This window comes from Oreochromis aureus, linkage group 15 (genome assembly GCF_013358895.1).
Source record: "Oreochromis aureus strain Israel breed Guangdong linkage group 15, ZZ_aureus, whole genome shotgun sequence".
In the NCBI taxonomy this organism is placed as follows: domain Eukaryota; kingdom Metazoa; phylum Chordata; class Actinopteri; order Cichliformes; family Cichlidae; genus Oreochromis; species Oreochromis aureus.
Genome location: NC_052956.1, coordinates 5,220,074 through 5,235,824, shown reverse-complemented (window position 1 = coordinate 5,235,824; position 15,751 = coordinate 5,220,074). Strand labels below are relative to the sequence as shown.

General features: G+C 39.2%; 2 protein-coding genes across 2 annotated transcripts in view; one reads left to right on the top strand and one right to left on the bottom strand.

The window, feature by feature from the left end:
• Nucleotides 1-8,229, bottom strand: part of LOC116332236 (low choriolytic enzyme-like) — a 46,313-nt gene extending 38,084 nt beyond the window's left edge. Inside the window, exon 1 of the mRNA XM_031755103.2 lies at nt 8,147-8,229. The gene's annotated coding sequence lies outside the window, so the exon portion shown is untranslated. The remainder of the gene's footprint in view (nt 1-8,146) is intronic.
• mdga2a (MAM domain containing glycosylphosphatidylinositol anchor 2a) overlaps nt 1-15,751 on the top strand; it is a 192,475-nt gene that overhangs the window by 84,439 nt on the left and 92,285 nt on the right. Inside the window, exon 4 of the mRNA XM_031755061.2 lies at nt 12,279-12,475. Within this exon, the coding sequence (XP_031610921.2) occupies nt 12,279-12,475 (197 nt within the window). The remainder of the gene's footprint in view (nt 1-12,278; nt 12,476-15,751) is intronic.

Here is a 15,751-nt window from a genome sequence, read left to right as displayed (position 1 = left end):
TGAACACACTCTTCACCAGTGAGGTCCTGACTCACAAACATGTCAAAGGCTTAACTTGTCTTGGCATAGGCCTCCTCAGCTGTGCAACACTTTGCAGCAGCATGCAGGGTGGGCTCACTTGGTGAAATGTGTCTGCTTGATGTTTGCTTTTCCTCGATGGAGTTCATGAAGGAGCTCAGAGACCAAACAGCAGCTGATGGTGTTTGTTTTGTGGACGTGCTGGCTTTGCTTTATCCAGTTTGGTCAGTAAAACTGGCATGTGCTATTTCATTGAGTGTCTTATTCAGGCTGCCATGCTGAAAGGTGTAAATGTGTATGTAGAGCAAGAGCATGAAAAGGCATTCTGGAGGAAAAGTTAACTGACTATGGTGATAAAACCTGAGTTTTTGAGTGACGCTTATGCACTTCCTATTAACTCCTATATCCTTTCATTACCCATGTTTGCCCTCTCTGCTTGCATTTATATACTCAGGAGAGGCTCCTCTAAAGTGACTAGGTAATTTATTTGGGTATGGGCACAGGGAAGTGTGTGGGATGGTGATCTCAGGGGAGCCTATGGATTAATGGGTTCAGCTGGATGCAGTAGGTGCTGGAGGCAGGTTCAATAGGCTGAGTTATAACCCAGATTGAAAGAACTGACAATTGTTAAGTGTTGGACCCTCTTCTCATTACATTAAAACATTACATTGACTGTTTACTGGTAAAAACAAATGATCTACATATCCTTTTTATCATCTCTGAAGAACATCCAGGAAATGGGAGAAAGCATCTCTGGCTGACTTTTGAATGTTTCTAACCATGCGTGCAAGTATCAAGCAGAAAGTCAGGATTTTTACAAGAAGATGCTCTATAAAGACATGGGAATGAAACACTGTCCTCATATATTGCAGTGTTTAACAAATGTGTACAGAAAACACACAGACATCCATTAGATAGATAGGTAGATAGATAGATAGATAGATAGATAGATAGATAGATAGATAGATAGATAGATAGATAGATAGATAGATAGATAGATAGATAGATAGATAGATAGATAGATAGATAGATAGATAGATAGATAGATAAGGGGCAAATAGCTTTTCAGGATGTCCTCAAACAGCTTCGTTCCCCAAGTTCCAAATCTATTAAAAAACAAAGTTTCCATAAAGACAGCATAAAATGCAATTAAGTATATAACTGGTTAGATTAATGAAGCTTCTCTTGCCTCTGATAGTAATCCAAGTGCTAAAACACAGAGCAGTGGATGCGTGGTCGCTTACAGCCATTTGCAGGTATCTTTCCTCTGAGTTTTGTTGTTGTTGTTTTAGTTTTAATTAATATCAATATCAGCCAAAAGTGGGAGGGTTGCTTGACACACATGGCACCAATAAGTTTTGTAGTTGTTCATGATCATTAATTGTCTCTGTTATGGAGACAGGATGAGTAAAGGCTTTTATGGGTAGCTCATCTGTCACTTAGAGTCATAGAACCTATGGCATATCCTTTGTATACCATATGTACCTTTTACATGTGGTTTAGATAGTACCTGTTCCTGCTTCCATGTAAGCTGTCGTGCCGTTTTAGTTAACAGTACGCTACTACAGGAAAGTGAGATTTGGGGAAATATTTTTTCAGAGCTGACCAGATAATAATTCCTAAGATTTTCCAGTCGTAAAGTCTCAAAGAATTTAAGTTGTGAATTATTGGATATGTTGCTAAACAGTACGCAAACACTGTAATGTTTAAAATATATGGAAACATAGGAAAATGCAGTAGGAATTTAAGGTATTGTAGTTAAGATAAATCATAATTAGATACTGACTCTTTTTATTGTTTCAAAAATTAAAAATTTATAAAAGAAAAGATACGGTCAGATAAAAACAATCAGCATATTTGTGGTGATGAATATTAATTATAAAGGGTATGATTGTTGGACTTTCTCCATGTCAAATAAGCCATGGTCAATTAAAAATACATACACATCAACTAAAATCAGTACCTACTTCACAGTGCAGATTTACAAGAGCCAGCTTCAATATTATTCATTAATCCATAAGAAAAGTCTATGGCATTAACCACCCAATGACCCTGTCTGTGGATTGTGCTCATTATATGACATGACCCTGATTTTTTTTGTTGCTCTTGGAGAGACAGACTTACACAAAACAGACAAACATACACAAAATAAGTCAATTATATTCCATTCTGAACATACTGAATCCGTGTCCACTGTCTGACATGACAGTGGTAATAAACCTCAAATTGAATTTCCATCATCCCTTTGAAATTAGAAGCAAAGTTATGTACGAGAAATGGCTGATGAGCTCCATCTTAGTCTCTCTATGTGACATGATCTGTGAGCCTATGATATGAGGTGATGTGGATACATATGTACCTGTATAGTTTTCTGAAAAGATCCGATAATGTATGTACATCAAGATATATGTGCAGTGCCTTTAAAGTGCTTCTGGATGTAAATGACCTGGTGTGATGAATAGCACGATACAGCCGCAGTGAGTTATCTGAGCCTTGTTTGAATCAGGACAGAATGAATCAACACATTATGTGTACATTATGTAAATGTTTGCTGGTTTGGTTAATGGAGGTAAAGCCAGTTCATGACTGCCCATTACTCTTTCAAGGACTCGCTCTGGGGAGGGGCCCTTAATCAGAGTAGTGAAGTCAACCTCATCTCTTGGCTTTGTTTTTCTTGCCATCAGGAGCTTAAAACATACTGCAGTGTGTTTGTGTTGTGTATGCTAATGTGATTATCCCTTGTAGAATTTCATTCTGATCTGCTTTTTGTTTTTTAACATCTCTCTGGGTGAGGAGAAGGCAACAGATGACAGCTAGCTGTTTATCTTTCAGCCATCATTTATGGAAACATTAAAAAACAAAACTGTTAAAAGACCTAAATATAAAGTTAAAAAAATCAGCATGGTAATTATGTTATCAATAGAACTCTTTTTTATTCATCCTGTGAATAACGTAATGTTGTCTGCATTGTTATTTGTCATTAAGGCAGTAAAAGATTAATCTGAAATGTAAAAAAAAGGACTATGTGCTTCCGAAAGGATTTGACTTCACAAGATGTTCATTTCTGAATGCTTTTAGCTTTGATACTCCTACCATCTAGTAAGTGGTCATTATCGGAGTTTCAGTGTTTGTTTTCTAATAAAAACACAAAACTTCATGGCATGATACTTTAGCACAAGTATGTGTATGATTAAGTGCTCTGACTTAGAGAGTTAATAGCTGAGTGAAACTAAAGGTCATTTCTTGTAAAATCAGTTAAAATCCATATCTCCTCAATTAGCCCAACCAATAGTTTCTAAGATAATTCCATTTCAGATATATACATGTATCATGATATTTGATTTAAAAATCCAACATTAAATAAATAAATAGGAATACCTCTGTTTTTTTAGCATGTGATGTCTAAACTCAAGTTGTGAGAAGCTGGAATATCATGTTTCCCTAATGCTGGATCAATATGTATCCAATATTTGCCAGATGAGGTCAACAAATCCTAATAGTAATAATGTTCTGCTTGGGCTCGGTTCACTGCCACTAGAGGTTACATTGATTTATTTTGCTTTATTCAGTGCTCTTTCATTCGTCTGAAATGGTCATTTTTCTTCCCCAACAAATACACACATGTCGCCTACAACATGTCTTAAAAGCGGCATTTAGTGCTTTACTTGAATAAACTTTTTATTTTTTCGACTTCTTTGTTGCTGTCCAGCTACTGCTACCATGCTCTACTTTTTTTTATTTAGAGAACATGCTTTCAAATCATCGTTCACAAAAGATGCACCTTCCTTGGGTGTCCAAACCGAACAAAGGAGAAGGTCATTAGGCTCAAACCAGAAAAGAACTCCATCATGTCACTGATGCTTTGCCTCCAACTCTAATGGTGGCTTTCTAGGTGTTGTTGTTTAGATCAGTGGTCTGTGGCCTGCTTGTTTTCCTTGGGAGATGAATTAGAGAGGAGATGGGCTGAGGCAGATGCCACTGTCTAAGGGAGAGGATGAAGAGGAGATTCATTACTCCTTACCCCCCCCCCCCAACACACATACAAACACAAACACTGCTCACACAGAGCAGAAATAGGCCTCATTATTTCCCCATTTCCATCACCGGGAGGAAGTGAGGGGTTGCAGCCCTTTCAGTCAGGCTGCTGACGTATGCCCCTCCATTTATCACACGCAATGTCCACGAGTACATAGAACAAACAGGCGCTGGTCTTACACCAACAGACATGACAGCACAGCACAGCATAATTGGAAAAGCATTGTCTCTAAGGGACATCGAGTTGTAGCGTTCTTTAGATTCTCTCTTCAAGCAACAGTTTAAATAGCACAGTTAAAATGAATGATGGCTTTTTTGTTGCTGGAGGAAAACTGCATCTTCTCTGTAAGCTTAACCATAATCTGTTTTCAGAGCTTTGACTTCAGGCTATGCACATAAATAAGCTCTTATAGAAAATAAAAATAGATTTTTTTTCACCACCATGCTACATTATCAAAATCTATATATCTATATTCACTTAGGCTACCCTGCTACCAGCAATGTAGCATGCCTCATTGTTTGCAATCACTCCATTGACTCCATTTTGCACTGCTACTTTAATTGGCAGTAATTATACTTAACCAGACCCGATGACTGTGGCCTGAAAGACCATTACTTTAATACCTAATGTATATCCTATGATGACTCAAGATAGAGAGAAAAAGAGTGAGCGCATATGTAGCCTGAGGCAGAATGGTAGCCAGTAAGGGACATTTCATAGAGAAAGTGAGAGGAAGGCCCCTTCCTCCCCGTCCCCTAGTACAAATTAAATTTCAAATAAACGCAGAGATGTTGAAATACTTAATGAATAATTCAATGCTTGTTACTCAGTGCCACAGAGGGATGCCAAATAAGTGCCATGGCAAGGGTGGTGTGTTGCCCTTTATAAGCCTTAACCCTGCATGTCTAGCTGGGTTAATGTTCCTGGCAGAGACAGCAGCGAAGCAGCTATAAACCCCCAATGTCAAAGATGTGCCCCTTCACAGTTTAATAAAACAGCTGTTGTGACCGCCAATAACTGACCTACTGATTATATTTCATTTCAAATATTCCTATATTCCCATAGTGTCGTAAAATAGCACACATAAAGCTATCTGACCTAATGAACCTAATGAAGTGTTTTTATTACAAATGGGATTTAGATATTTATTACTGTTCTTCTGATGGAATCACAACAAAATCTGCTATTTATTTGTAAGTATTAATAATAATTATTGTTTATAAAGCACTTTTCTTAAAGTTACAAAGAGGTTCACAGAAAGAAAAATGTTTTAAAAAGTCTGAGACATGGTTAAAAAAAAAGTTAAAAAGTAAGAATGTACAAGAAAAATAAAACCAACATCCATCTATCAGACGGTTGTGAAAGCTATAAAAGAAATTTTTTAAAGAAACTGAAAAGACAATAAAGAAGTCGACATTGTGTCTTGACCGGCCAGACTGTTCACAGTTTGAGAGCTCTAATGATAAAGGCCTGCTGATCTTTGTTTACTAGCAGACACTTTAGAATAACCAGCAGCCCAGATGTAAGTAAGTGCCCAGACACAGGAGACTAACAAGTTCTTCATATAATTGGCAGCAAGCCTATTTAATACTTTAAAAGTCATTAGTAAGGTTTTAAAATCAGTGCGAAATTTAATGGGCAGCCACTGTAAATTTGCTAATGCTGGAGCAGTATTCTCATATGGTGCCAGTTAAAATCCAGCCACCAATTTTTTAAATGAGCTGAAGTCAATAAAGTGAGTTCTGACTGATGCTGTCAAGGCAGGAAAAAAATAAACGAACACATGACCTTATGTAAGTCATTAGCAAATGAGAATGATCTAATTTTTAAATTTTATTTAAGCTGAAAGTATATTTTTTTTAAATATAAATAAAAATGGTAAATGTCACTGACATTCATTTTAGAAATAGCTTATTAGATGTGTTTTCAAAAGTGTGTTTTTAAATTATCTGGCTTTACCGGCTTTGACTTTAAACACTTGATTTTTATTAAATTTATTAAAAGTACTTTAAATGGATGTCACAATAGTAGTCAAAGGTTTGACTGTGTTAACGCTTTTTAAATGAAAAAAACCCTGAAATTTTAATTAGTACCCATAGTTGTGTGTGACATATTTGCACTGTTATTAATCCTCTGTGGCTTTTTTGGGAAATGTACCTGTATGCTTTCATGCTGAAGATACTCGGTAATAAGATTGTTATCGTTCTTGCTCTATAAAGTGAACATGAAGTTAATGTTACAGCCTGTTTATCAGTAAGACTAAAAACAGGAAAAAGCTATTCTATTTCTATAACACAGTCGATGACAGCAACCAATTGTCTCACAATTTTATGCTGCCCAAACAAATCTCAAGCTAAACAGGAGGAAGCTTTCATGCCTTGATGAGATAAAGTATTTTGTAGATTATCCTATCGTTTTTCTGCACAATGGACAAAGTCAGAGCATCATTTTTTCCCCTCACATTTTAGGAGAATCACTGGTTTATCACAGAGAGCACAAAAGGCAGAGTTTGCATGTTATGAGTTGATGGAAATCCCCCCACAAAGAACAAGAATATATTTACTTTTACCTCTTTTAGTTTGCTCTACAGCTTTACATCTGTTACAAGTTGAAATAATAATACATCTTTGCCACTATGGTGTGTAATAAGTGTGAGTTTTAACAGTACATTCACAGGGCTAAAATTTAGCTATTTACAGATTATCGCTATTATCAGGAATTTAGCTATCAGCAGCAGTTTAGATTAGCAGGAGTTTTACAGATTTGATGTAGATTCATTTCTACAAAGCCACAATAGAAAATTCTGAAAGTGAGGAATTCATGTTTTTTTAAAACTTTTTTTTTTTTTTTTTTTAATCCTAGCATCACATTTCAGATAGTTGCTAAAAGAGCAAGGGTTGTGTAAAAATAACCAAAACACCTGTTGAAACAACTCACAACTACAAAGCATTAATAAGTAACACAGCATGTCAGAAAGACTTATGAAAGAAATATGGTAGCGGTCCACCTTTCTGACAAAGACTGTGTGGGCAACTAGTTCAGAATAACTATTTGGGCAAATGATGAAGCCAAAACCCATCAGTCAGTCGGTAAAGTTGTTCTGTTTGCTACAAGTAAATGGCCTGGTAAATGGCCTGTATTTATATAGCGCTTTTATGGTCCCTAAGGACCCCAAAGCGCTTTACATATCCAGTCATCCACCCATTCACACACTGGTGATGGCAAGCTACGTTGTAGCCACAGCCACCCTGGGGCACACTGACAGAGGCGAGGCTGCCGGACACTGGCGCCACCGGGCCCTCTGACCACCACCAGTAGGCAACGGGTGAAGTGTCTTGCCCAAGGACACAACGACCGAGACTGTCCAAGCTGGGGCTCGAACCGGCAACCTTCCGATTACAAGGCGAACTCCAAACTCTTGAGCCACGATCGCTTTGCAGGAGCTTTAACTCGTTATGATTTTATTCTCTTTACCTACCTGAAAAGTAGGTAAAGTTGTGCCAGAAAGTTCTACTCTGCTTCTAATGCATTTATGGATTTCATAATCTACAGTACATATTATGATGAGATGTCTTTGTACACAACGAACAAGGCCAATAACCAGTACTGAATGACCGTCACCTGCCCTCGGGGAGACCTTCATTAAAAGATTAATAACCAGCACATTCTGTGGTGGAACTCATTATGTGGGCTCAAGGACTGTCATTGAATGCAGATTGCTGCAGAACTGAGAAAGTACAAATTATATCCACCATATGAAAAAAAGAAATTGAATAAACTGGAACCAGAAATACCTCTGCCCTCTTTAAATGCAACTTGCACAATGGTCTGCTAAATATGGTGAGGGAACATCGGCGACGAATTGGTTTATGAAATGAGCATTGGCCAAGCAGACATCACTCCACCCTCATGTTTAGCCAGATAAGAACCTACGCAGCCTCATCTTATCACTCTGCGCTGCAGCTAATAAAGTATACATATAACAAGCCATAAACTGTCACAACAATCTTTAGATATTTAACATCACTGGACATCTAGCCATGTGGGTATTACGCTTCTGACTGACTCTCATTTTGCAGTGTGTCCACTCACTGTTTCTTTGTTTCTCGGCACAGAAATGTGTGTGCCACACCGTCGCGTCTCAACGAGTTTCTCAGTGGATTCTCTACTCTCCCTCCTTTTATCCCCCCGACAGCACTGAGAGCAGAGCAGCACATGAAGCTGCTCACGCTCATATCTCATGTCTCAGAGAATGATATTCAGTTTACTGAGATATCTCTGCTACACAGGCGCCGTCGTCAGAGTGGACTTATTGCAGAAATAGATGCATCATGCCCTCAGCCGCCCCCCAAACTCATCCATCCGCCTCGACAATCACACTTTAGTGTGAAGCAACAGATGACACCAAATAGATACAGTTAGCAGGAGGTAGTTATTGTGGAGTGTAGCCATGAGATAGAGGTCACTATTGCCGAGGGTTTGAGAGATGGAGGGAAAGGAAATGTTCTGACAGTAAATTACATGCTGGATTCACATATTCCATCAGAGGCTTCTGCATGAGATGAATGTTATATATCACTAAAGTGGGTTATTAACCTTGTGACCCACATAAATGAAATGCAATAAAGTGCATCATTCAGCAAACAGTAATTACACACCATCTATATCATGGTGTATTTGGGCTCACTTATTTGATGTGTGTTTACACATAACAGTGCATATTGTCAACAATTTTAGGTCTTTGTGCGCTATATTTATCCCAAGCATAACACATTAGCCTGAGAATATTACAGAAATTTCATGCAGAATCTTCTGTTCCCATAGTTTCAGTTTATTATTATTAATCTAAGGCTTTAAGAAAAAAACAGGGCCCTCGCTGGTATTAAGAAATCTTGCGATGCACATGAACAAAGAGATATGAATAGCTGATGGGCATTAAATCAGGTGGCAGACTCATTCTCAGCAGCCACTCTTACTGTCTAAAGACCAAGTTTATGACTTAAATAAATGTCAGGATAACTTTATTGTTTTTTGTTTTGTTTTATGTTTTTTTTGTTTTGGGGGGGATTTTTTTAGGATTTTCCCTCTAAAGGGCTTGATCATGTTGTCCAAATTTGTTTTTACAAGGAGGTCGATCGCCATTAATTCAGACCCGGAAACAGTCCTCCTTGGAATAGTCCATTAATCCTATATCTTTCTAATCAAGCTTTTTTTTCCTCTTTCTTTTGTTTCTGTTAGTTTCTGACCTTGACCCCACTCACACCCATCTCTTGCACTCGCTCACGGTCCCTTGGCACAAAATAAAAGCAAAGAGCTTGTCAGTGACATAAGAGAGCTGTTTTCACTCATGAAAGACATTTCACAAATGTCATTCAGGTCAGCAGCTCCTGCTGGTAATCATGCTGGGACAGTGATTAGGTGAAATTAATCGCCACCCTCTGTCGCTCATGGCTGACAGCCCAGAAGCCTGATAGGCTCTCTCTTCTCAGGTGACTTTGGCAAGTCAGGTGGAGAGGGTGAAAGACATCAAAGCCAAGAAGAAATAGACAAACCCACGTTAGATTAGCACCCAGGAGACAGCACTGAAAAAGTGTGTGTGTCTGTGTGTGTGTGTGTGTGTGTGGCATGTTGGTGTAGGTGGAGTGGGGCAATACGTGTGTTTTCATGTAGGTGTCTGCCTTTTTTTTTTTTGGCGGTGGGTGGGTGGAGGGGGACATGAAAGGGAAGGAGCCATGGTTTGATGTGATAATGAAGTGCCTTCTTTAGTCTTCAGTTTCTCTTTTATCCAAACCACTCACTTGTGCCTATTTGTCCAACAAATGTTTTGGTAGGCCTGTAAAGTACAAATCTGATTTCTGCTATTCAAATGGGAATATCATCATCATGTCGGGTTTTATTTGAGGTTTTTTTCAGTGTAGAAGATTTTTTTTAAAAAGATAAACCGAGCGTTGTACCCTTTTATGCTCGTCTTGTGAGACTTCCACTGCCTCGCACGCACATCGCATCTAACGTTTGCACTTTTGTGCATCATGCTGCCTCCCCCGCCCCCCATTACAGAGAAACCCAGAGTTTGGAGACTTGTCATGGCTGATAGAGGTGAACGGGAGTGATGCTACGGTTAGTGCGCTAGAGCGTTTAGCTGTACATGGGCAGATTTACCGGCCTGTGAACCCATAAACCTGCAATTACAAACCCTAACAACTCTGGCGCAGACTGCTTGTACACCGCAGTTTTCCTGTGGGCTCCGGGATTTAAGCTTCACAATCAGTCAAGCGTGACTTCAGAAGCTAATTGCACAAGAGTGACATGCACACACACACACATGCACAATCCTTACGGGGGGAGAAAAAAAAATGATGGTGGAGGTGGAATTTTGTTTGAAATTCATCAAATTTTAATCCACTGCGTACATTTCCATATTTCCATATTTATCTCTTTGCGCTCCTAGCATCCACTCCTTCTCTGCATATCATTTCAACCCTATTTATAGCTCAAACTGCTCCTTACCTAATATACACATATACAGGCACTTTCGTTGTCACCAAGTAAAAAAATAAAAGGCATCCTCCTATCAGGTCCAATGTTCAATGACACATGTATCCCAAGGTAGATAGGGCTGTCAATGAATCACTCCATTCCTGCCGCAGTTGGTAAACTGACTGTTTGTAGCAGGAAACGGATGAGGCAGACGCTGGGTAGAGTCAGAGATAAGATGTAGGATTCATACTCTTCTTCTCCTCTCTATAATGAATCAGTGTATTTACGTAGAGCAATCTGCTCCTCTAAAATGGCCCTGCAATTGCTCTGTCTTCTCTAAAGCGTTGTTACCCCCCTCCCCTGCTTTTTTTTTCCCTCCCCACCCCTCCAAAGGTAATTGCTCTTACCTGAGACACTGTAATGGATCCTGGATGAAGTATTGACCGCTGCTAGATTTTGATTAAGGGGCTGTAGGGCAGAACACGTCTTTAATGAAACTGAGGAATCAGCATTCTCTGGTTGGTGTGTCCAGGAGGGATGCTGTGGCCCACAGCCCCTTTGATTAGGACCTGATCCTTTGCAAATCCAGGGGTGGGCCAAAGCTACTGAATTAAAAGGAATGAATTTATCCATTAACGATACCTAAAGCATGTGTAGTTTTTCTCTAGAGGCTTATAATCATTAAAGATTTGGGTATTCGTTTACCGTGAGCTGTTTGCTTGCTTTTTTGCTCACACATTAAAACACCAGCTCAGTCATCCACCTTGTTGCACATTGGCTGATACACTAACTCTCTCATCAACACCCTCAATCATATCCCCCCCTCATAGGTCACTCGTTATCAGTTAGAATTTTAAGGATGAAGGATAACTTGCATGGGTGTCTCTCATCCTTTCCTTAAATTGCCTCTTTTTTTCCATTTTTTTCGCTCGTACAAAAAACTGATTGCATCTCGGATGGAGATGAAAGGGAAACAGCTAGCTCCCCACGTTCTTTAAGCGTGCAAATGGACATAATCTAAAAGGCGAGTATTAGCATGCTAAAAGACACCACAGCTATGATGAACACCATTTGCCAAGGCTTAATGCGATAGCCGGGTAAGATGATTAACTTTGAATCCATTTAATCAACGACAGGCACTTTCTCAAATAACCAACTGTCTGGTATTGGGGTAAAACTTCCCTCAGATCTGTCAGGGAATGGGTAGAGTAACAGATGTGTCAAATCACAGAGTGCCTGAATGAGATCAGAGGCCAGCCAAACAGTGTTCTTTGAAGTGATGGACATCAAACATCATTTTGTGCACAGTATTTGTCATCCTCTCTCGTCTTTGAAGCTCACAATGGAGTGCGACTTGGAGCACACAGCAGCTCGATTTGACTGGGAAGTCAATGTGCCCTTGGGCGGCATCCTATTGACTTAAACAGTTCAAGTAGATGGCTTCTCACCTCCTTTCTCACATTGACCCCCGAGTGCATGCAGATTGCTGGCTCCCCCTAATGCGATGAGAATTCTGACCCCTTCACTCAGACCTCTAACCACAATCAAGAAGTGCGTATTGTGAGAGATTATAGTTGTGATTGCTGTTACGGTACAAATTTGTTGTTGCTACAGCATCCTGGAAAATATATATTTATTTTTTGGAAATATGGTAACATATTAATCTATAGATTTGTTGTTTAGTGAAAAATGGGAAAGTGTTTATTAATACCTTCCTCCTCTGTGTGTGTTTGGGATCCTTTCACAGACCTTGATGACCCGGTGGTGACAGTGCACCAGAGTATAGGAGAAGCTAAGGAGCAGTTCTACTATGAGAGGACTGTATTCCTGCGCTGTGTGGCTAACTCCAACCCGCCTGTCCGCTACAGCTGGCATCGTGGGAGAGAGGTCCTGACGCAAGGCTCAGACAAGGGTGTCGAGATCTATGAGCCATTTTTCACACAGGTAAGTCGACGGGAACGTGATTTGAATGAATATCTCAAATTAAAATGAATGGTACATGTAGAAAAAGTTGATCTATTTTAAAGGTCTAAAAGAAGGACATGGTATGACCAAGACTTACGAAATAAATGTAATGGCTAAGACAACAAATTCATCAACAAAGTGTTTGCAAATGTCAAGAAAGACTTAGACTGCGCTTTCCTATGTGACACCATGTGGACGTGGCTCGAGGGTTATCCGCCATATTGGATGTGATACAAGCATTGGTTGCTAGGGAAACGTGTTTGTTTCTTGTTGTACGAAGAACGACTTTATTGCTTGACCACCACTTCCATTAAAAGTCCACCACTTCCGTTAAAACCATGATCACAGCAATATCCTAGCGACCAAAGCAATCACAGGGAGGCTGTTTTCTTAACCAGCTGGAGAACATATGTTTTTCCATAGCGACAGGTGGTTGTCACGGGTCTGTCAGCGTTTATGATTGAGGATTTTGCAATCGTTTTCCCAGCAACTGACAGCAACCTCCAGCAACCACTTACAACTGCTTGGGGAATGCGCTCGGGTTGCCAGATGCTCACAGACCAGTCTGTAGATTTGTCTGCCATTGCCACCATCATCATAACACATCAAGATGGGTTCAAGTTTTCAACCATGACTCTATAGCCATCTTTGTTTACTGACTGTTGTCTAATTTTGTTAGCATTTGAATGTGAACCTTTGGTAAAAGTCTTTGAATTCAGTTTTGCCCAGCCTGTCATTAAGCAATGCACCTTGTGCCCTCCCCCCAGAGACTACAAAGAAAGCACAAATAGGCTGATACCGTACAGAGGATCTGAAACCGTTTTAATAACCTTCTGAAGGCAAAGCACAAGCTCTGTTTATCAGGTGCTAAATTAGCTGAAACTCTGTCTCACAGCGTGCTCTCATATTTATTTAGAGATCCACTCATGACCAGAATTAAGTCGCAGCTGTGGCACCTTCATGTGTGTGTGTGCTGTTTGTTTAACCATGGGAAGGCGAAAGAAATTCCAACAAATATTTTCATTATAAATCAAGCAGTTTTGCAGAACAACAAAAAAAAGGCTTGGAATTCTCCAGAAATTCCCGCGGTATATTGCTCTCTCACCACGGGAGGGTGTTTTGGTTTCCGTCAGTTACAATAAACAGAAAGAGCAAAGTATTATTTTTGCCATCAGATGTGAAGCTTCATTGCACTCCATGAATTATGCGATGGCCTTTATTACAAATATAAATGGCCTTTCAAAAAAAAAACTAAGCCCTGCACCTAAAGTAAAGCATCTTTCTTAGCAGTGCCATTATTAATATTGGTAATGCACTGTATTATTGCATATTGTGGTATATTTTTAAAGGTACTGCAAAGCTTTAAAACTGATGCTACACATACAAATGTAAATCATGATATATCTTGACCTTATTTAACAATGCGTTAACAAACCCAACATAACACTGTCACAACAGCCGCACACCCTTTCTGTATTTTTCTTTAGCGAGATGAGTAAGAGGCAGTCGCTAATTACCGAATCAACGCAGCACGTTGTCACGTAATTATAGTGTTTCTATTTGATTTGGGTGATTTGATTATGTATTGGCAATAACATTATTGTTGTGGCTATTTGTTATAAAACCCTGCTGCATACCTTAGAGTGCAGTACCAGCCTCACTAACCCAGTTTCATGAGTTACATGCATATTAAGGATTTGCAGATGCTGAAAGGCTGCGAAAAGACTTTTCTTCACAAATCAGTTCTTTCAGATGAGCAAGTGGATTTTCTTTACTGTCTGAAAATTGAGAAGCTTTGTTCCAAAATGGATTTTGTGCAGTCAACAAAGAACTGATTGAGATTGTTCAGTCACTTGTGAGGGAATTGTAGTTTTCTTTTTCTTTTTTTTGAGTTGATCGAATTGGATGTGAGTTGTATGTGGAATGGAGCGTCTGAGAGAATACAAATCTATGACAAAGAGAAAAAGACATCTGAGAGGGGAAAAGAGGCTTAAGAAGTGGCAAGAGGAAAAGAAAAAAGATTTTTTTTTTTTTTTTTAAAAAGGAAGTGAAATTGATGTTTGGCCAAATGGAGAAAGATGGCTGGGAACTAATAGAGTGGGTGAAGGAGTCTGAAGAAGCTGCACAACTGGGCCCCAAAAGACACTTCTCCCTTCCATCCTGCTCTTCATACCTCTTTGCTCCTTCCCTCGCTCCTTCATCCTGCCCTCTATTAAAGCTTTAATTGGGTCTGAAATTTGAACACAACCCAAAACTCAGAGATTAGCATTACGTGAATCCAACCCCAAATAAATCCTGACTAAACTCCAAGTAATTTGCACATATAAATGGCTAATAACATTATTTTTCAACAATATATTGGAACTTGCCTGAACTCTCCGCAGACTGTTCAGGGAATCACTTGTAACTGACCTAAATCAAAGCTGCAGCGTCGAGTTTTGTCTCATTTTGTCTCATTTTGTCTCATTTTGTCTCGTTTTGTCTCGTTTTCCTTTTTTATCCATGGAGATTTTTAGTTAAGTTTATCTTTACGACTTCTTTTCTTCACTCCGGCACAATTTTTCCAGGCCAGCAAAATGCTTTATATTCCCACTGATGCTATAGAAACGCAGGAGTGGCATTTTAAACTCAGTATGAAGAACCAGTTCATAATTAAGCGAGCAGAGGTGTGGGTTTTTTGTACCACGTCGTGTTGTCTGTAACGTTTTCCCTCTGGCAGCACAACTTTCCCCCCAATGTGTCAGAAAATAGCACAATTATCCACTTCATCCATTATTTCTGCTTCAATTTTAGGCTATTAGAATAATTAACACTTATGGATTTGATGTTTTTGTGTGCCATGATATTCTCTTTTTTTAGATGTTACCTTTTATAAAATGACAATAAGCCGTAATGTATCATTTTGTGATGGGCTTTAATATCAGCGTTGGGGTTTCCAAGATGTGGGGAAAAAAACAAAACTGTATTTTGCTGTAATTAATTAGGATGCCTACTGCAACCAACTGTTTATCCAGCTAGCTTATGGAAAAGGTCAGAAAGAAAATCAATTTATTAACTGCTTATTAACATTTACAACCGCAGGCCTAATGTAGTTCACTTCACTTAGATACAATTTGGCCAGCAACAAGAATGTGAAATGAGGCCGATAAGACCTTTTTTATTCACATTGTTTGGTAAAGGTTTGCATTATTACTGTATCAGGTTTGCAGCTATAAATGTAAGTGTTCCCTGCGAGGAATTAGCAAATTATTTTGG